General features: G+C 45.7%; 1 protein-coding gene across 1 annotated transcript in view; it reads left to right on the forward strand.

The window, feature by feature from the left end:
• Positions 1-138: 138 nt before the first annotated feature.
• The window catches only part of MKRN2 (makorin ring finger protein 2), a 28,405-nt gene continuing 6,658 nt past the window's right edge, over positions 139-21,885 (forward strand). Inside the window, exons 1-6 of the mRNA XM_022562802.3 lie at positions 139-224; positions 13,127-13,255; positions 14,196-14,377; positions 15,547-15,851; positions 16,756-16,970; positions 19,056-19,166. Of these exons, the coding sequence (XP_022418510.1) occupies positions 199-224; positions 13,127-13,255; positions 14,196-14,377; positions 15,547-15,851; positions 16,756-16,970; positions 19,056-19,166 (968 nt within the window). The 5' untranslated portion in view covers positions 139-198. The remainder of the gene's footprint in view (positions 225-13,126; positions 13,256-14,195; positions 14,378-15,546; positions 15,852-16,755; positions 16,971-19,055; positions 19,167-21,885) is intronic.

The following is a 21,885-nucleotide window of genomic DNA, read 5'->3' on the forward strand; positions in this document are numbered from 1 at the left end:
GGGTCGACTCAGCCTCACCCCTGGGGCGGAACCAATTGTGACGGCGGCGAGGTTTGCTGCCGGCGCTACAAAGGTGCCGCACGGCGACGACGGCGTGCGCCGGCGTGACGCGGCCGCGCGGGATGGGCAGGGCCGAGGCCTAGGCGGCGACGAGAGCGAGAGGCCGCGGCAGGACGGCGGCTCTTCCACCCGACCGCCATGAGCACCAAGCAGGTCACTTGCAGGTCAGTGCGAGGCTCCGCAGGTCCTTCCCCGGGTGCGCCCCAGACCTGCGTCAGGGAAACAAGCCGGAGCGGTGTCGTGGAAAGTGGCTCCCGGTTCGGGGTCCGGCTTCCGCAGGCGAGGCGGGCGCGGCGGCCGAAGCCTGGGGCCCGGCGGCAGGAGCCTGGGACCCGGCGGTGCGTGGCCGAGCCTCGTGGCGACATCTGGACGAAGCCAGCGCGGGCGGCTGGAAGGAAGGAGTGCTGGTGGGGTCCTGGGGGCCGGGCCAGGAGGGTTTAGCTGGAAAAGGTGATTTGGAGTTGAGTAAAGGGGCACCAGGAGGTGGCTTACAGATGGAGATACCACGCAGGTGTAGGCTGTTAATCGTCGGTGAGGGCCTCAAAGAAGCTGGGGCCCCGAAAGCGGCCTTGGTTTCCTAAGAGTTTGGAGAATTCCGATGCAGCGTAAACTTGCAGAGTTAGCGAGTTAAGAATTGCTGTGTGGAAAATAGCATTTACTGGAAGTTTGTTCGTTGCCCCGCATATTCCCAAGTCATTTATACTCGTCACCAGTCTTCACTACTAGGCAGACATTATTCCTGTTTTGCATTGCAGGAATCTCAGGCTAACGGAGGTTGAGATTCTCATCTTACTGAGAGACCCATTTCCGTGGAGAAATACAACATTAATGGGTGGCTGGTTGTAGAAAATTCAAAGCCGGGTGGCTGCACTGCTCCTGTTAAATACAAATAACTTGATGAGTAACACCCTCATTCCTTGCTAAGCGTGTGGCTTGAAGGTACTGGGATCCTAGTCTTATTGGACCTGGAAAGTACGATTTTTCTTTTCATAATTGGTTTAAGTCTGTGTGGGAAACATTGATTAGGGGGGAAAAAAACCAGCCCACAGTTGTATGGTTTGATTGTGTAATGAGCAGTTTATTTAATTATCATCTGTGTTGTTACCTTTTTTCGTTAGTATGAATAGTTGAGACAGTGTAATGTAAAAAGTTTCCTGTTAGCATTAGTCTATATTAACTGTTCAGTCAGTTTATGCAAGGCCTAGGTGACGTATATTTAGCAGTTGTCAGAAACTTGCACGTAAGTGTCTACAGAAAAGAGTTTTACTAGGTTATTTGTAATAGAAGGTCTTTTGTGAAGACCTTTGTGTATGTTTATTTTTATTTGTATAAAGTTCCCCCTGTTGGAGCAATATTCTTAGTCATTGTGGACTGTATAGCAAATTTTGGTTACTGCTCCGAAGATGCGGCCACATAATGGTGCACGTTTATATGATGCTTTGTAATTGAATCTCAACTCTGTGTGGTAATCTAATTTTACAGATAAGGAAACCTTATGCTCAGGCTTGAACCTTGCCCCTAATTCACATCTAACTGCAGGAACAAAAATGTAAATCAGGATCATCTTGGGTTTTCTCCTTCTATACTAGGAGATGGCCTGACCTAAAAGCTTTAATTCTGTTTTTCCCAAATAGGGGTGTCCTGCAGGAAGTTGGTGCAGAGAAACTAGAGTGGGTTGGAACGTTGGGAAGGAATCAATTCTGTTTAAGTACTAACTGTTGTTCGTTGCAGGGGTTTGCAGTGTGCTGGGTGCTCTTTGAGGTTCTTTACAAACGTGTCGCATGTAATCCAGCAACATGCACCATTCCACAGATCATAAAACCAAGCCTCGGCATTGAAGTGACTTGCCAAGGTTATTCAGCTTCCAGGTGGCAGATATGTGGCATCAGAATTTATGCTCTTGTAGACCCTATGGCTCCCAGATAAGTTTCGGAAATGCTAAATTAAAGTTTCTTTATACAGGAATTTTCAAAGCTTTTAATATGGTCATATGAAAGGAACACTCAGCCAAAACCATAAGGAAAATAAAGGTTACTTGCAAAGAGATGTGAAGGAGTTGGGCCTCACAAGGGCTGCCTTGCCAAATAAAAAACAACACATATTTAAACAGGAAAAACGACCATATTACCAAGCGTACCAGGTTTACGTTAGTGTGCTCATGATGGGAAAGCTTTTCTCACTTGATTATCTTATTCACTGAAGTCATATCTCCACACATTGGTAACTTACATGAAATGATCCAGGTATGATTTATTTGGGGGACCAGATCTAAACTGGGTGGTCTGCTGTTTTTGGTTTATGTCAGGGTGCAAACTGTTTTTTGGTTTGTTTTCCTTGCTGTGGGGTGTGATATACTTGCTTATTCTGAATGTCAGCTGGACAGGGAGTTTGTTTTGCTTCCATTCTAATACGAATTATTTCTCTCAGAGAGATGGATGTGAAATGTTAGGATTCCGAGACGTAATGACAAAGACACTGCATATTTATTGCCTGGAATGCAAGAATGGCCCCTCACACAGTTGTGCTATCAGTCAGCTCCCCTGATTTCTTGACATTCCACTCTATCCAGAATTTCAATCTGGGGATCCTTTTTTGCTGATTCTTTTTCCAAACCATCTCCCTATGTCTTCCAGTCTGTTTTCAAAGCCCTGGTGCAGGCCTTTATTATTGCTTGGTAACCAGTTTGTTTGTCCTCCTCCTCAATGTGATGGAGGTCCCTTTGTTTTATAATCAGTAGTACAAGACCTAGAATTACAGTTTCCTGAGAGTCGGGCCTAGAGCTTTTGACTCATTGAAAGTCACAAAATATGGGGCATCTTGTGGCCAGTGAGTGGTAGGAGGAGCTTGAGCTCCAGACTTGGGCAGTTTTGGATTCTGATTCTGGTATCACAGCCTCTTTATCTGTAAAATTGGGATAGTAATGCCTAACCAGCAGCGTTGGTTAAGAGATTAGATAACAACGACTAACCGTCCTAAGAGCATTTATGGTCTGTTAGGCTAAGCCCTGACGTGCAGTCTGTGAAGTACAACTATATCATATTACAGATGGGGAAGAAGGTTTGGAGATTTAATTAATTTGCTCAAGGTCACAGGAAGCTCTCTGACCTCAGAGTCTTCCTTTACCCACTACGCTGTACTTTATTTCATCCCCACCTCTTATCAGTTATTTCAAGCCTACTACCATGCCTCGCATTAGCTGTGTCCCCCTTGATGGACCTTTTGTCACAAGCGGTACGGCCATAGAATTTAAGTCTGTGAAATTATGTGCGAAAACAGAAAGGAAGGTGACACTGAGAATGCAAATTACCCATATACCTGGAAACGATTTGCAAAAGTGTTTTGCTAGAGGCAGGCACCGTTGAAAGACCTGCAAGAAACCAGATTGATTCTGTTTGGTTCAGCCGTCAGGCACAGCGAGAGCCGCTGGCAGTTCTGTGGCCAGTAGTGAACCTCATATCCTTTGCAGCGTATAATAGCCACACCATCTGAAACGGTCTTTGGGGTCACCCAGGATAACACATGACTTTGGAGTGTCCCCTAGAAAGAATCTCCCTGCTCTGAGTCTCCAGCCATGCACTTCCCCCCTCATACTAGCAACAGCCCACACTCCTCCCCAGCTCCTGTCTCAGTCTTCTCTCTAGGAAGATATAAGGGATGGTTTGGCCGTAGGGAAGGGTGAGCAGTTGGAAGTTTATTACAGGGTGTAACATGAAAAGGGCCTGGATTAAGTTTAGTATAACCTAGATGCTGAGGAATCGCTATAAGCGGATGACAGAGATGCCCCGAAGGACAGGCAGGATGCGCTCAGGGAAGTTTTGTGTTTGTCACTGGGGAGTGGAAATGGTGACATATGCTACAAAAATAGGGCTGGCTGGCTCTACCTCTTATAACACTTGTTTCACACCCACCTTTGTTGAAGGCAGTGATGGTGGCCTAGAAGCTATTTTTGAACCTGTTAAGATTTCAGCTCAGTCACTTACAGAAGTAAAATGGCTTGCATGAAGTCACCAGCTTATACGTGACAAAACTAGAAGCTTTAGGTGGTGGTTAAATATTTTGGATTTTTGACGGGAAGGATAGTGCAGTTTGGAAGGCAAGTTTTCTGAATAGGACTTCCTCTTGCATGCCTGGTTAACAGGTAGTATCTGGTAGAGAAGCTGTGGTAGTCTCTTATCCTGATTCTTTCAGGAAATCTTGTCTAGTTCTCCAAAAGAAATTATTAATGAAGTATTTGTTAGATCTCTCTTTTGTGAACCTGTTTATGTAACCAGTGTGAACCTGTTCTCTTCCACTCGTTGTGAGTTTACTAATCCCGATCATCGGATTTGGCTCTTGGCACTGATTTTCTTTGTTTTTTTACTTTTATACCTTCAAAGATTACCATACTTGAGGATGATTGGAACAATGTCACAGTGTTGAGTAGCATTTCCCAAGAAGAATTACCAGACTGCTTAGAAGCGTAATAAACTTTCGTGTCCAGGATCCCAAGACCACCCCTACAGCTGGTGATTGGCTACCGTGACCCACGGGACTTAGCGCATAGTCGTACTCAAGGCTGAGATTTAGTGAGGAGTCAGATGGATCACAAGGGAGAAGGACTCAGGCGGCATCTGGAGGAGCCCATGTGCAGGCTTCCTGCCCTCACTTCCTCCCATAACGGGTCACAGCACACTCTTCCTCCCGCAGCAGAAATGCAGCAGCAACATGTGCCCAGGGAAGCCCACTAGAGATCCAGTGCCCTGGACGGTCACCCTCTGCCCAGCAGGTACCCAAACCAGGCTCCCAGAAGGAAAGCAGATGTTCAGCGTAAACCACATTGTACACAGTATAGGCACAGTGAGCCACTTCGATCACTTAGAGACAGTTTATATCAGCGTAGGGGACTGTTTACCAGCCAAGTCCCAGGTGCTATAAGCAGGGCCTTGCCTCGTAAGCAGGCTCAGACCTGCTCTATTAACTCTGCTGCATACTTTTTAAATCAGTATTGTGACAAGATTCTTTTCATATAGGCCTTTTTTTTTAAGTTTCTAACAAGAATACCCTTCGTTTGCCAGATTCTGAGCCTTTTTTCTTTCTTTTTAAGTAAATCTGCAGCAGCCTTATAGCAAGTTACTACACAATCTCTGATTTAGTGGAAGACTCCCAGTGGGTGTTGCCTGGGAAAAGCATAACTGACCACCTAGAAAAGACCCTATAAGACGCCACCTTAGTATCGTCACTTACATCACAGGTCCAGTCATCTTTGTAGGCTCAGAAATTTGATTCTGTTGGTGTATTTAGAGATGGCTCATGCTACCCAAACTCAGTAGAAACTGACATACAAAGTAGAATACCCTTTTAACATTTCCCGGGAGAAAAGAAATTGTCAGGTGGGCCTGGTCAGCACTTCTGCTTTTGGGGAGATAGACAGGTGGAGAAAGTTAGACGTGTGCTTAGGGAGCAAGGAGGGATGGAAGGGCTTCAAAACCTGTGGTCTCCAGCTCAGCAGCCTCCCAGGCCCATTGTAGGGCCGAGGTGCAGCATGACTTGCCACCTGTGTTCTCTGGTCCCCTTTCTCTGGGAAGGACAGTCCGGACCTTCTGACCTTCCTTAGAGTCAGCTCCCTTTCCCAACGTTTGAACGTTGTCAGTAGTTCTCGGCACAGCCACATAATTGGTTAGGTTTAGGCTTTCTGTGTTCAGTCGCATTTGGTGATGTTCCAGCTGCGTCTTCCTCAAGTTATTCCCAGGCTTTTTTTCCCCCCCCTTGATGTATACTTGATGTACAATATTATGTAAGTTACAGGTGTACAATATAGTGATTCATAGTTGTTAAAGATTATACTCCATTTATATTTCTTATAGAATATTGGCTGTATTCCCCATGTCATACAGTATATCCTTGTAGCTCATTTTATACCTAATAGTTTGTTCTACTTAACCCCCTACCCCTATATTGCCCCTCCCCCCTTCCGTCTTCCTACTGGTAACCACAAGTTTGTTCTCTGTATCTGTGAGTCTGCTTCTTTTTTGTTACATTCACTAGTTTGTTATATTTTTTAGATTCCACATATAAGTGATAACATACAGTATTTGTCAGACTTATTTCACATAATGCCCTCCAAGTTCATCTATGTTGCTCCAGATGGCAAGATTTCGTTCTTTTTACTGGCTGAGTAGTAGTCCGTTGTATATACATGTACCACATCTTCTTTATCCATTCCTCTGTTGATGGACATTTAGGTTGCTTCCACATCTTGGAAATTGTAAATAATATTGCTGTGAACATTGGGGTGCGTGCATCTTTTCAGATTAGTGTTTTGCATGTATCCTTTCAAATTAGTGTTTTGGAGGTTTTTTTATATACCCAGGAGTGGAATTGCTGGGTCACATGGTGGTTCTTTTCAGTTAGTTGGGAAACGTATGTACTGTTTTCCACAGTGGCTGCACCATTCTACATTCCCACCAACAGTGTAGGAGGGTTCCCTTTTCTCCACACCCTCACCAACATTTGTTGTTTGTGTTCTTTTTTATGATAGCTATTCTGACCGGTGTGAAGTGATCTCTCACTGTGGTTTTGGTTTGCATTTCCCTGATGATTAGTGATGTTGAGCATCTTTTCATGTGCATGTTGGCCAGCTGCACGTCCTCTTTGGAAAAACGTCTATTCAGGTTTTCTGCCCATCTTTTTTAATCAGGTGGTTTGTTTTTTTTGATGTTGAGTTGTATGAGCTGTTTATATATTTTGGATATTAACCCGTTACCAAATCATTTGCAAATATTTTCTCCCCTTCAGTAGGTTGTCTTTTCATTTTGTCGATGGTTTCCTTTGCTGTGCAGAAGCTTTTATGTTTAGTTTGTTTATTTTTTATTTTATTTCCTTTGCTTTAAGGGACAGATCCAAAAAAATATTGCTACGATTGATGTCAAAGAGTGTTCAGCCTATGTTTTCCTCTAGGAGTTTTATGGTTTCCAGTCTTAAATTTACGTCTTTAATCCATTTCGAGTTTATTTTTGTGTGTGGCGTTAACCGGATGTTCCCAACCATGTGTTCAAGAGCCCCAGCTCTCTTGGGTCAGGGGCCCCAAGTTGGGAAGCACTATACCGTGGAGCTGCCAAGAAAGCACACTGTGGGCTGGAGCGGTGGGAAGGTTTCTTGGTCCAGCCAGGACTCGTGCTGGTCATGAAGGAAGGTGGGTCATCACAGTTAAGTACAGTGAAAGATGGGGTACAGTGTTGCAGAAAGGGGCCACGGTATGGACAGAGGCAGACTGACAGGAAAATCAGTTTTGGTGGGAAGAGGTCAGGGCTGTCTTGGGAAGACCAGAGCTGGGGTCCCCTACTCAGCAATTAGATCTTCTCTGAGTCGTCACACCTCTCTGAGCCTCAGCTTTCCTGTCTGCATCATGGGTATAGAGCTAATATTCCTCAGAGTAGTATCAGGATTAAGTGAGATAAAGAAGTAAAAGTGTTAGACAGAGTGCTGATGGCACTGCTTGTTGGAGTTGTTGTATTTTTCCTCATTTCATATATTTCTGATCACACACTTGTTCAGAGGGAGGGAGGGCCCTCCTTGCCCCGAAGTCTTCATTCAAAAGGTATGTGTTATCCCTCGCTAAAAAGATAAACTGTCACAGCCATACGGGAGAGGGGAGAAATGGGTGAAACCAGAGTGCTTGGGAGTTGATAAGGTGAAAGCTGGTGTGGAAACATCTTGGGAGTTACCCTACCACTGTCTGCTTTTGTATATGTTTGAGACTTTCCATAGTGTATTTTTTAAGTTAAAACATGGGTTCACAGATAAAGCCCCTTTACAGAGCAACCTCCTGACGGGCTCCTCTCACCTACACTTCCAGCCTCTCCAGTCTGTCTTCGCCCTGCAGCTCCAGTGGCCTTTCTGCAAGAGGCCTAGGAAGGGGGTTTAGTGTGTCTCAGGGCTTGACTTGGGCCCCTTGTCCCTTATTGGGAGGCACACTCATCACTATTCCAGCTGCCCCAGTCAGGCCTGATCCTCCATCTGTCTCAGCAGGCCTGCCACACCCTCGTGGGGCCTCACTTCCCTGCCTTTCTGTGTGTTTCTGGCACATACTCCTCCCGCCCATCGGCACCCGGGCATTCTGTAGACTGCTTGGCTAGGCGGCCCCTGGGCCAGCTCCCCCTTCTCTCTGCCTCGGTCCATGGACTGTGACTCCTCAGCCCTCTGCGTGCATTGTGATAAGGCCCAGGTCCCTCTTGTAACTAACTGTCAGCTTAATCGGCAGCGTTTTTTTACTAAACTAATAAGAGCTGAACTTTGGGGGTACCCACTGTGAGATAAGTATTGTACTGAGCATTTATGTGGGTTTTTTTAAACCATACTCTCTCCAGTATTCGATACTTACCGTAATTTTTTTAAAATAAATTTATTTTTGGCTGCGTTGGGTCTTTGTTGCTATGCGCGGGCTTTTCTCTAGTTATGGCGAGCGGGGGCTACCCTTCGTTGCAGTGCGCGGGCTTCTCACTGCGGTGGCTTCTCGTTGCGGAGCACGGGCTGTAGGCACGCAGGCTTCAGTAGGTGGCTTGCAGGCTCAGTAGTTGTGGCTTGCACGCTCAGTACTTGTGGCACACGGGCTTAGTTGCTCTGTGGCATGTGTGATCTTCCCGGACCAGGGCTCAAACCGGTGTCCCCTGCATTGGCAGGCGGATTCTTAACCACTGCGCCGCCAGGGAAGCCCTTCATAATCTTTTAAAACTAAAGCAACCATTTACTATTACAAAAGCAGTATATGTTCATGGTAGAAATATTAGAAAGTACAGATCAACAAAAATAAGAAAATACCATGGGGGAAGGGTAAGCTGGGACAAAGTGAGAGAGTGGCGTGGACATATATACACTACCAAATGTAAAATAGATAGCTAGTGGGAAGCAGCCGCATAGCACAGGGAGATCAGCTCGGTAGTTTGTGACCACCTAGAGGGGTGGGATAGGGAGGGTGGGAGGGAGAAGCAAGAGGGAGGGGATATGGGGATATATGTATATGTATAACTTATTCACTTTGTTATAAAGCAGAAACTAACACACCATTGTAAAGCATTTATACTCCAATAAAGGTGTTTAAAAAAAAAAACAAAACACCATATGCCTTACCCTCAAGGATTGCCACTCGTAAAAAGGCTGTTGTCGGGCTTCCCTGGTGGCGCAGTGGTTGAGAGTCCGCCTGCCGATGCAGGGGACACCGGTTTGTGCCCCGGTCCGGGAAGATCCCACATGCCGCGGAGGGGCTGGGCCCGTGAGCCATGGCCGCTGAGCCTGCGCGTCCGGAGCCTGTGCTCCGCAACGGGAGAGGCCACAACAGTGGGAGGCCCGCGTACCGCAAAAAAAAAAAAAAAAAAAGGCTATTGTCTGTCTTTCCACATTGTTAAAATGCAGATGTGTGCATGTGTGTAGTTAGTGTTTACCAAAATGAGAGCATACTGTATGTGCTGTTTTAAAATTTTTTAATTGTGGTAAAATGCGCATAACATAAATGTACCCTCTTAACCATTTTTAAGTGTCCAGTTCAGTGGCATTAAGGACATTCATACTGTCGTGCAGCCGTCACCACCATCCACCTCCAGAGCTCTTTTCATCTTCCCAACCTAAAAACTGTGTCCCCTTTAAACACTGACTCCTCATTCTGCCTCCCCCAACCCGACAACACCCATTCTCCTCCCTCTCTCTCTGAATCTGACTATTCTAAGCACCTCTCATAAGTGGAATCACACGGTGCTGTCTTCCTGTGTCAGGCTTCCGTCAGTTGGCATAACGTCTTCAAGGTTCATCCCTGTTGTAGCACAAGTCAGACTTTCCTTCCTTTTTAAGGCTGAGTAATATTCCGTTGTATTTGTAGACCACATTTTGTTTATCCATTCATCCTCTGATGGACGCTTGGATTGTTTTCACCTTTTGGCTACTGTGAATAATGCACTCTGAACAGGGATGTACAAATACTTGAGTTCTTGCTTTCAGTTCTTCTGTGTATATACCCAAGAGTGGAATTGCTCAATCATGTGGTAATTCTATTTTTAATTTTTTGAGGAACAGTTGTACTGTTTTACGTAGCGGTTACACCATTTTACTGTATATTCTGTTATATAATATGCTTTTCTCAGTTAATAATCTTCAACTTCCCATGTCAATAAATTACCTGATACCTAGTCCGTATTCAGATTTCCCCATTTGTCCCACAGATGTTTCTTACAGCTGGTTTGTCCAAACCAGAATATAATCCAGGGCCAAATATTGCATTGGTTATTACATACCTTATATTCTGTCTACTAATCTAGTGCAGTTTCCTCCTTTTTAAATTTTCTTCTTTTAACAGCTTTATTGAAGTATAATTTACATACCATATGTAGGGACTGTGTCTATACGTAGTCTATATAGGCTGTATAATCTTTATAAGGACCATTCTGTTCCTATAGATTTGCCCCTTTTTTAACACTACTTATAAATGGATTCATACAACGTGGCCTTTTGTGTCTGACTTATTTCACTTACTGTAGTGTGTTTGCATCTCATCCTTGTAGCATGTATCATTATTCCTTCCTTTTTATTGCCAAATAATATCCTGTTGTATGGATATATTACATTTTGTTTATCCGTTCACCAGTTGATGGAATTGTCAGTTTTCACTTTTTGACTATTATGAATAATGTTGCTATGAACATTCATGTATTATACACGTATTTGTGTGAACATATGTTTTCATTTCTCTTGGGTAAACACCTAGGACTGGAATTGTTGAGTCATATGGTAAATTTATGTTTAAGTTTTTAAGAAACCACCAAATCATTTTCCAGACCCAGGCCCCCTCCCCTTATTTTTTTCCATGACGCTTCGTTGGTAAAGAGATCTGGCCCACCTGCTGCCTCTTCTTTTGTATTAACCTGGTTGCTTCCTCATGAGGTCTTTTAGCTTGTTCCCAATCCCCTGTATTTCCTGTAAACTAGAAGTTAGATCTGAAGTTTTGTTGGATTCATTTAAATGTTTTTGGCTAGGATACATGGCAGGTTATGTTGTATACTTCATTCATATTGGGTAACATCAGCAGACATGTAATGTTTGAGGTTTTTTGTTTTTTGTTTTTCCATATAGATACTGGGTCCAGCATCATTTGTTGAATTACCTTGACACGTTTATCAAAAGTTAATTGATCGTGCATGTGTGATTCTATTGACAAGCTTTTTTTTTTTTTTGCGGTACGCGGGCCTCTCACTGTTGTGGCCTCTCCGGTTGCGGAGCACAGGCTCAGCGGCCATGGCTCACGTGCGCAGCCGCTCCATGGCATGTGGTATCTTCCCGGACCGGGGCACGAACCCGTGTCCCCTGCATCGGCAGGCGGACTCTCAACCACTGCGCCACCAGGGAAACCCCCGTTATCCTTTTTAAATATAGCAGTGTGTACATGTCAGTCCCAAACTCCCTAACTATTCCTTCCCTCCACCCTTCCCCCCTGGTAACCGTAAGTTCGTTCTCTAAGTCTGTGAGTTGTTTTGTTTTGTAAATACGTTCATTTGTATCATTTCTTTTTCGATTCCACATATAAGCCATATCATGTGATATTTCTCTTTCCCTGTCTGACTTTACTTCACTCAGTGTGACAATCTCTAGGTCCATCCATGTTGCTGCAAATGGCATTATTTCATTCTTTTTTATGGCTGAGTAATGTTCCATTGTATATATGTACCACATCTTCTTAATCCACTCCTCTGTCGATGAACATTCAGGTCGCTTCCATGTCTTGGCTATTGTAAACAGTGCTGCAATGAACGTTGGGGTGCATGTATCCTTTCGGACCATGTTTTTCTCCAGATATATGCCCAGGAGTGGGATTGCAGGGTCATATGGTAGCTCTGTTTTTAGTTTTCTAAGGAACCTCCATGCTGTTCTCCATTAGTGGCTGCACCAATTTACATTCCTACCTACAGTGCAAGAGGGTTCCCTCCTCTCCACACCCTCTCGAGCATTTATTGTTTGTGGATTTTTTGATGATGGCCTGTCATAGCTGGTTTTAAAGTCCTTGTCTGCTGAGTCCATCATCTGTCATTCCTGTTAATTGACTAATTTTTCTCCTGGCTACGGGTCACATTTTCCTGCTTTTTGGTATGTCTAGTAATTTTTGATTGGATGCCAAACATTGTGAGTATTTTTGAGCATTTGGATTTTTTGGTCTTCCTTCAAAGAATGTTAAAGTTTGTTTTAGTTGACAGTAAGTTATTTGCTATCAGCTAGATCGTTTTGAAGCTTGTTTTTTTTAAAAAAAAAGAAAAGAAAATGTTTATTAGGGCAGGTCTAAAATCTCTTTATTTGGGGACTTGTTTACCCTTAATGCCAAGGCATGTCCCTCTACAGTTTCCTCTGAGTATTCAGCCAGGCCTCTCTGCTCTGGCTGGACAGAACTAGAATGCCTCCCAGTTGTTCTTTCAGGGCCAGAATTGGACAACTTAGTGGAACATTCTTATATGTGTCTCCTGGTGCTCCACTATCTTTTTTGAGCCTCACCACAGTTTATAGTAGAGTAGGCAGTGTAATTTTTGTTTTATAGGTAAAGGTAGGAAGGCCCAGGGGAGTTGGTTTTGTGACTTGCTTACACGTGGCACAGCTAGATCTCGAGCCCAGGTCTCTGACTCCTTTACAACCATACCCTTTAAAATCCATGAGAACAGAGCAGTCTTTCAGTGTGCATTTTCTCAATCATGAGGCTCACATTTTACGTATGTGGCCTATCTTAAATCAAGAGGATATATCTTAAGACAAATGCATGGGATCATTTTTCTTCCAGAAAAGCTGTCATTGAAATAGATGTGGTGCATCTAAAATCACTGTCTTGGGCTTCCCTCGTGGTGCAGTGGTTGAGAGTCCGCCTGCCAATGCAGGGGACACGGGTTCGTGCCCCAGTCCGGGAAGATCCCACATGCCACAGAGCGGCTAGGCCCGTGAGCCATGGCCGCTGAGCCTCCGTGTCCGGAGCCTGTGCTCCACAACAGGAGAGGCCACAACAGTGAGAGGCCCGCGTACCGCAACAACAACAACGAAAAAAGTTTTATGCCTCTGCTTGTCTCATCAGGTATTTTATGCATGGTGTGTGTCGGGAAGGAAACCAGTGCCTGTTCTCACATGACTTGGCAAACAGCAAGCCATCTACCATCTGCAAATACTACCAGAAGGGCTGTTGCGCCTACGGAACTCGTTGCAGGCAAGCACCCGCTTCTATCGCCAGCTGTTACACTGAGTTCACTACCTTCACGGATTTAAATCCTGGGTCTTGATGATGGCAAAACTTTAGTTTAAAAGTAATGTTACAAAAATAATTTTGAAACCTCAAATTGAGCACCATAAAAATTTTAATTTTTCGAAGTCACTTTTCATGTCTATTCTTATGAGTCTATAGTTATAAATTTGCCCTCAGAGTATACATAAGATTTTCTATCTTGCCTTTTTTTAACATGTCACAAGCTCCGTCCAGTGCTGCTACTTTATGTCTTACCTGTAATTTTATAGTTCTTCATAATGTTGACGTACCATCATTTTATTAACTATCCCTGTATTAGATACTTAAGGGGCTTCCAGTTTTTTGCTGTGAGTGCTATGAACATTTATGAGCATGTAGAATCATCCTTTTTTACTGACATCTGTAGGCAAGTTTTGTAACTTCTAGACAGGAGAAAATTCCAAAACCTGTTCCTGTGCTGTTGTAGTGAAGGGCTGATCTGCTTTCCTGGGCTGCAGAGCTCCCTTCAGTCCTTCCTCTGTGCTGCCTGGGATGTGGGAAGTTGGCCCACTCAGCCCTCCCCCTGCCAGTGGGCGCCCCCAAGAGACAGTCCAGGAGAAGCCAGTCAGTCAGCATCTCCGGAACCGTCGGGCTCTCTTTGTGTGGTCTGGGCAGTGCACCTGTCCCACCCAAGCCCCACAGGACACTTAAGTGGAGGTGATAGACAGCAGTGCACTACTCACTCTGAATTGCCAGGTAATGCTCACTAACTGATAAGACTTTTACCAGTTAAAAGACAGGGAACGATTGTCTCATTGTCCCCGTCTGCAGATGGAGCAGAAGGAGGGGTGTTCCAGGTCTGGGGAATGCGGGAGGCATGTGCCTGTGGTGTGTCCGTAATGCATCTGCTGTGTGTTTTGTTCAGGTACGATCACACGAGGCCCTCTGCTGCAGCTGGTGGGGCCATGGGCACTGTTCCCCACGGGGTGCCCTCCCTGGGTTTCCACAGTCCTCACCCTCCTTCCGACCTCACTGCATCAATCGTGAAAACTAACTTACACGAGCCTGGGAAACGTGAAAAGAGGACATTGGTACTTAGAGACCGAAGTGAGTGAGCAGAGTCCTTCTGTTGCCTTTTTGAACAGCACTCTTGCTTTCCTTGGCCTTCTCTTGTCAAGGGGGCTCCTAACCTCACACCCAGAACAGTCCTGAGAACAGGCTACATCTGGCTGCAGGGCGTTCAGATGACGCATTAGGCCTCGTGTCCGTGGTGGGGCAGAGCGCCAGGTTTGCCTGGCAAAACATTGAAAGTGGCCTTTTTGTCACCATGTAACTGTCATCTGCATAGTGTGGTTGCCCAACTCCGAGAAGCACCAAGCTGTTCATTTCAAAGCTACATGTTTTGTTGAAGAGCACGTTTCACTGTTTGTCTTCTTGGTCAGTTCATAGTCTTAGTTCTTAGGCTGAGCCAGTTCCATCTTTGGAAATAGAATAGCATGTTCAGGTTTGGGGAGTGATCTGTACCCTGGAGCAGGGTTTGTGTGGGTAGAAGGCTACAAATCGTAGTTGTTTTTATTGGCTGGTCCTCACCAGGTGAAGGGGTTTCTACTTCTGGAAATTGTTCAGCATAAGATAGGCAGATCCCATCCTAAGCAAACAATAAATCCATTGCGTCAGATATATCCCCTCGGAAAATGTTAGAAGCATGATGGGTAGGCAGCAGCTCCCGTGTGAGAAGCGGGTGGGTGGCCAAAGGACAGTTTGACTCTGGCCTCAGGACCCAGAGACTTGCTCCAGATTTTCATTCTCCTTCACTTTAAAAAGATTGGTAACTTTACTGGTAAAAAGGAAACCACTGTATTCTATTGACCTCATTCTGAATTCCTTTTGACTTATACTTTGTTTTCTTTTAAATTTTTTTTTTTTAAGTGTAACTGGTCCATGTGTTGAGATTTCCATACTTGGCATTCTTAAAAAGGAACTTTAGTGTTATTTTATATAAATATATCATGGTCTGCTTTGCTATTTCCCTATGTTGCCAATTATGTTTTTTTGTTTTTTTATTATGATTCTAAGTAATATCACTCTGAACATTTTTTCTTTTATTTTTCCCCTCTTGGCCTGTTTTTTTCCATACATCCCAAGAGTGAAATTCCCAAAGTCAGGGTTAATTTGTCAGGTTTTGACTGATTGCTTACCAGAAGGGTTGGGCCAGTTTTCATGTGTGTGTGTGTGTGTGTGTGTGTGTGTGTGTGTGCCGTGTGTTTTATTTTAAGATCTCTCTGGCATGGCTGAAGAAAAGACTTGCCCAAGTGTGGTGAGTAATCCCGGAGGCTGCAGCGACCTGCAGAACAGCCCGGAGCTGAAGCCGCTTTCCTACCTAGAAGCGATCAGGAGTGGTCTCGACAGCTTGGAAGCTAGCAGCTCCTACAGCAGCGAGCAGCAGCTGTGCCCCTACGCAGCTGCCGGGGAGTGCCGATTTGGGGATGCTTGTGTCTACCTGCATGGCGAAGTGTGTGAAATCTGTAGGTTACAAGTCCTGCACCCCTTCGACCCAGAGCAAAGGAAAGCTCACGAGAAGGTACAGTTGCAAGCCTTTACGGGAACTCTTTTTAAGGAATTTGAAGTGCACTAAGTGACAGAATCGGTATTTCTGTAAGCAGCTTTCTGCCAGTAATACCTGCATTGTGTACCTGGCCAGCCAGGCCGAGTTCTGGAGAATTTGAGGAGTTCGGTGTCGGAAGGGACCTTGCAGGTCATTAGGCTCCCGTGTTTGTGCGGGCTTCTGCTCAGCACAGAGCTGTGGAGGTTGTCTGAACCCTCTGCCGTCCCCCGGGGGGTGTTCAGGTGAGCACGGGTTAGCGCTTCCCTCCTCCCCAGGGACATGACATCCGGGTGCTGTGCTGTGGGTTCGGCTCATGTGTGCATCCGCTGTGCGAGGGCCTGGGTCCTAGGTCCTTTGCATTGATTCTGGTGCCTGATGCGTGGTGCTGCGCAGGGGACATGCTCTGTTCACCTGCCTCCTGAGTGTGAAGGGATTCGTTCAGTAACTGGTTCTCGTAGGAAGAAGTGATGCTGCTGACCTCTGACCCTGGCCTGTCAGCCTGATGTTTTAGATTAAGGGTTATTTGGCATTAACGGTGTTGGTGTTGGGAAAGGCGGTACCCAGAGGGGCAAGGAGACCAGGGTCCCAGTCTTTGGGACCTCTTTGACCCCACAGTGGCCCTCTAATCTTCTTGGGCCTCTGGTCTCGGCTTTAAATTGGAAGTGACCGTGGAGCAGTGCCGACAGGCGGGGGCGACCCAGTGGTGGTCTTGAGAGAGCTTTGTGTCCCGAATGCAGTGCATGGCCGGGCCTGCCGGAAGCAGCCACAGTCCCCGTTCCTTCCCGATCCTGGTTGTACTGTGTGGCCGGCAGTCATTCTGGGCTCTCACCACTCCCCAGCCCAGAACCAAAGGTTTCCTTCCCACCTCCCTGTACTTCAGATCTGCATGTCAACATTCGAACACGAGATGGAGAAGGCCTTTGCCTTCCAGGCGAGTCAGGACAAAGTGTGTAGCATCTGCATGGAGGTTATCCTCGAGAAAGCGTCAGCCTCAGAGCGGAGGTTCGGGATCCTTTCCAACTGCAACCACACGTATTGCCTGTCCTGCATCCGGCAGTGGAGGTGTGCCAAGCAGTTTGAGAACCCAATCATCAAGTAAGTGCAGCAGGGGTACCTATAGAATCTGGGAGAAGGTTTGATTGGGGATTTTCTTCCATCCACAGGGAAGCCTTCCCTTGTCCTCCACAGGTGAGTGGTGAGTCCTTGAGCAAGGACTTGAGCAAGTCGCAGACCCTCCCTGAGCCCAACTGTCTTTTCCTTTAAAAAGGAAGGTGACAATTCCTGCCAGGCATTTAGGGTGTTGGGGGGGACACTCAGCAGGGATCCTCTGTGTGAGAAGGCCCATTTGCCTCTGGCACAGTTACTGGCGGTCCGCCCGTAGGCCGATTGCCTTTTTTTCTTTAATCTGTAACGTAGGGCTTATTTGAGGACTAAATGGAATAGTGCATGTAACACATTTCACATAATGTCTGATACATGGGATGTACTCAGTGAGCCAACACAGGGTTTTATCCCCCAGCCTTATTGAGAGATAACTGACACACAACATCATAGGATTCTCAAATTCCGCAGTGGGGTGGGAGAAAAGCTAAGTCATAGTGAGAAGTTACCGCGTGCTGTGTACTGTCAGAAACTTCACATACATTAAGTCATAATTCTCTCAGAGACCCTCTGATCATCATTCTCATTTTATGTATAGGGAAACTCAGGTATGGTGAGGTCAAGTAACTTGCCTGAAGTCACACATTCGTGTGGTAAAATAACAGCTTTATTGAGATAAAAATGTACAATTCAGGGCTTCCCTGGTGGCGCAGTGGTTGAGAGTCCGCCTGCCGATACAGGGGACATGGGTGTGTGCCCCGGTCTGGGAAGATCCCACATGCCACAGAGCGGCTGGGCCCGTGAGCCATGGCCACTGAGCCTGCGCGTCCGGAGCCTGTGCTCCGCAACGGGAGAGGCCACAACAGTGAGAGGCCCGCGTACCGCAAACAAAAAAAGTACAATTCATGGTTTTTTTTAATATATATATATTCTTAGTTGTGCAGCTGTTGTTACTATAGTCTAATCTTAGAACATTTTCATCATCTTAAAAAGAAACCTCTGCCTACAGTCACTGCCTGTTCATCCCTCTTTCCAGCCCCTGGCAACCACTAATCTCCTCTTTCTCTATGAATTTACCTGTTCTGGACATTTCATATAAATGGAATCATACAATATTGTGGCCTTTGTGTCTGGCTTCTTTCACTCAGCATGTTTTCAGAGTTCACCCATATTGTAGCATGGATCAGTACTCCTTTTTTTTTTTTTTGCGGTACGCGGGCCTCTCACCGCTGTGGCCTCTCCCGTTGCGGAGCACAGGCTCCGGACGCGCAGGCTCACGGGCCCAGCCGCTCCGCGGCATGTGGGGTCTTCCCGGACCGGGGCACGAACCCGTGTCCCCTGCATCGGCAGGCGGACTCCAAACCACTGCGCCACCAGGGAAGCCCCTCCATTCTTTTTTAGTGACTATAAATAATATTCCATTGTATGGCTAGACCACATTTTGTTTATGCATCCATCAGTTGATGGACATTTGGGTTGTTTCCACCTTTTGGCTATTATGGCTAGTGTGCCTATGAACATTTGTGTATTTGTTTGAATACTATTTTCAGAACTTTTGGGTATACCCTTAGGAGTGGAGTTGCTGGGCATATGGGAACTCTGTGTTTAACATTTTGAGAAACTGCCAGACTGCCATCCATAGTGGCTGGACCATTTTACATCCCCATCAGCAACATAGGAGGATTCCAGTTTCTCCGCATTCTTGCCAGCACTTAGTTGGTCTTGATTTCTGATGTCAGCCATCCTTGCAGGTGTGAAGTGATACCTTAGTGAGGTTTTGATTTGCATTTCCCTGATAACTAATGGTACTTGAACATCTTTTTCTGTGCTTATTGGCCATTTTGGAGAAATGCCTACTCAAATCCTTTCCCCATTTTAAAATTAGGTTGTCTTTTTTATTGTTGAGAAGAACATGTTTCAACAGTAAATTAGGTTAGAGGATTGCGTTTGTACCTTTTAGAATTCCGGGGTGGGAAAAACACCTGGAGCGGTCACGCATTTGAGCACAAGGTTTAGTGGTGGAGTACGCACAGGATTTGTAACTGAGTCTCTCCCTTACTAACCTGATTCTTACTTCAGGTCTTGTCCAGAGTGCCGTGTGATATCAGAGTTTGTAATTCCAAGTGTGTATTGGGTAGAAGATCAGAATAAAAAGAACGAGTTGATTGAAGCTTTCAAACAGGGAATGGGGTAAGTACTCTGCGCTCAAGCGTGATCTGGTGCGGGCCTGGCTCTTGTTTCCATCTTTGCTTCATGCAGGGCCTCCCCTGTGGGGAGGCCACTCAGTGTCTTTTCTCTCGGGCAGCATGCTGGGCTCTGGGGACACAGAGGTGAGCAAGCAAGGCTGTGGTGAAGTGGACTTGCTTAACGGTTTTTAAGCTGAGCAGTGTCCCTTAGAAATCCTGCTTGTAGTGCTAAGATAGCCTTTTTAGCTCTGATCATTCGTTCAACAAATAGAGATGAAAGATCTGTCTGATAGGCCTTTTCTAGTTGCTGGAGCTACAGCATTAAACAAACTAGACAAAAATCCCAGCCTTCACACAGTTCACATTCTACTGAAGGAAAAAAATAAGAATAATAAGAAACAAACAAGAAAATAAGAAAATGTTTATTATATGGTAGGGCTAAGGAGTGAAATAAGCCTGGGAATGGGGATAGGAAATGAGGGGATTGCAGTTTCCATGCTGGACCCCAGAGGACACGTCAGTAAGGCGACCTGTGAGCAGAGATCTCGAGGAGGCAAGGCGGCGAGCCATGTCCATGTGACTGAGAAGAGCGCTCAAGAGGGACGGGGCTGTCACTGCAGAGAAAGCTCTGAGGCTAGAGCGTGTCTGCCTTGTTCGGAACAGCAAGGCGGAGCTGCAGGAGAGAAGCAGGTGGGGAGAACACTGGAGACGAGGACAGGGGGAGTGGGGTGAATTGTGTCGGGCTCTGTACGTCATTGGATAGACTAGCTTTTTTATTCTGGCTGAGGTGGGCAGCCGTCATACGATTTTGACCAGAGGAGTGACATGATCTGATATATTCTGAAAGGATCACTGTGGCTGAACCACTGAGAATATATTGAAAGAGGAGGCAAAAGTGGAAATGGGGAGACCAGTCAGGCTGTTACAACAGTCCAGGCGAGATGTGGCAGTGGCTTGGACCAGGGTAGGAGGCATGGAGGTGATGGCAAGTGGTCAGATTCTGGACCTGTATTAGAAGAACTGGGATGGATTTGCTGATGCGTTGAATATGGCGGAGGATTCAGATTTCACTTCCAGTGTTATACCACTTGTCATTTCTTTGCTGCACTTCTATCTTTGTTGGCCAGTTTCCTCTTTCAGTTATCCGTTTTTGTAAAATGTCTTGTGGATGTATCACTGGGCAACAAGGAGGCAACACAGCTCCACTGAATAACAGATGCACAGTGACCAGTCACCGACAGACTTGGGAGGAGAGTTAAGATGGTCAGTCACTGACCATGGCGCACATGTGCTGTTCGTATGGTGGTTTGGACTGAAGAGCTGACAGTGTGTGCTTCACATGGTTACTCACAGTTGTGTGTTGTGGTGACAGAAATTTGAACTGTGTTGCTGGGGGACCAGTGGCACTTAACGAAACCATGGTGGATTCATTTCCTGTGGCTGCTGTAACATTACCACAGACTGGGTGCTCAAAACCCCAGACATCTGTTCTTTCACACTTGTGGAGGCTGGAAGTCCAAAATCCAGGTGTGGGCAAGGGTGGCTCCGGAGGCTCTGAGGGAGAATTTGTTCCAGGCCCCTCTCCTGGCTTCTGGGCGCAGCGTAACTCCAGTCTCTGCCTTTGTCTGCTCTGTGTCTCTCTCTCCCCTCTGACTCGTGTAAGGGTCTCTCGTAAGACCCTCCCATTAATCCAGGATGATCTCATCTTGAGATCCTTAACTCCATCAGCAAAGATCCTTTCTCCAAATAGAGTCACATTCACAGGTAGCAGGGCTTAGGATTTTGAGCTGTCTTTTGGGGGCCGCTATTCAACTCACCGTACATGGTGTATCAGTCTGTTCCAGATTAACAGCAGACTGGGTGGCCTATAAACAGCAGGCATTTATTTCTCACAGTTCTGGAGGCTGGGAAGTCCAAGATCAAGGTGCCAGCATGGTCGGGTTCTAGTGAGGGCCAGCGTCCTCTCACTGCGTCCTCACATGGTGGAAGGGGTGAAGGAGCTCACCGGCTCTCTTACAAGAACACTAATGCCATTCTTGAGGGCTCCACCCTCATGACTTAATCACCTGTCTCCTAATTCTGTCCCACTGGACATTAGGATTTCAGTATATGAATTTTAGTGGGATCCAAACATTCAGACCACAGCACATGATCAGAACCTTGCAAAGCAAGGGCTGCCTGTTTACCCCGGTTGTTCTGTGCCCCTGCTGATGGATACCTCTGCTGTTTCTGCTGTGTTAGCTATTTTGAATATTGTTTAGAATTCCATTTTAACTTGCATCTTTTTAGCTTATCTCTTTTTTTTAAATGGTTTTTTCTTGGGATTACAATATACTCCTAATATTTTAGTCAGAATTAATGTTCCTGCTGCCTTATATAATATGCAGTTACTTCCTCATTACCATCTTTGTGCTACAGATAGAATGCATATCATACATTAGAACTGCACAAGGTAATAATTTTTTATTATTTAGGTATAATTGACAAATAAAATTATGAAATACTTTAAAGTGTACATCATGGTAACTTGATATACACTGTGATAGGAGTCCCCCGTCTAGCTAATTAACACATCCATTGCCTCACAGTTTTTTTTTCTACCGTCTTAGCAATAGTGTTGTCAACCAGAGTCACTGTGTTTTATCTTTATTCATCTTAATAGGTGATAGTTTGCACCCTTTCACCAACCTCTCCCTATTTTACCTGCACCCTTGCCTCTTGCA

The sequence above is a fragment of the Delphinapterus leucas genome, chromosome 10 (assembly GCF_059928025.1).
Source record: "Delphinapterus leucas isolate spDelLeu-1000000601 "Yukka" chromosome 10, BTC_Dleu_Yukka2, whole genome shotgun sequence".
Lineage (NCBI taxonomy): Eukaryota > Metazoa > Chordata > Mammalia > Artiodactyla > Monodontidae > Delphinapterus > Delphinapterus leucas.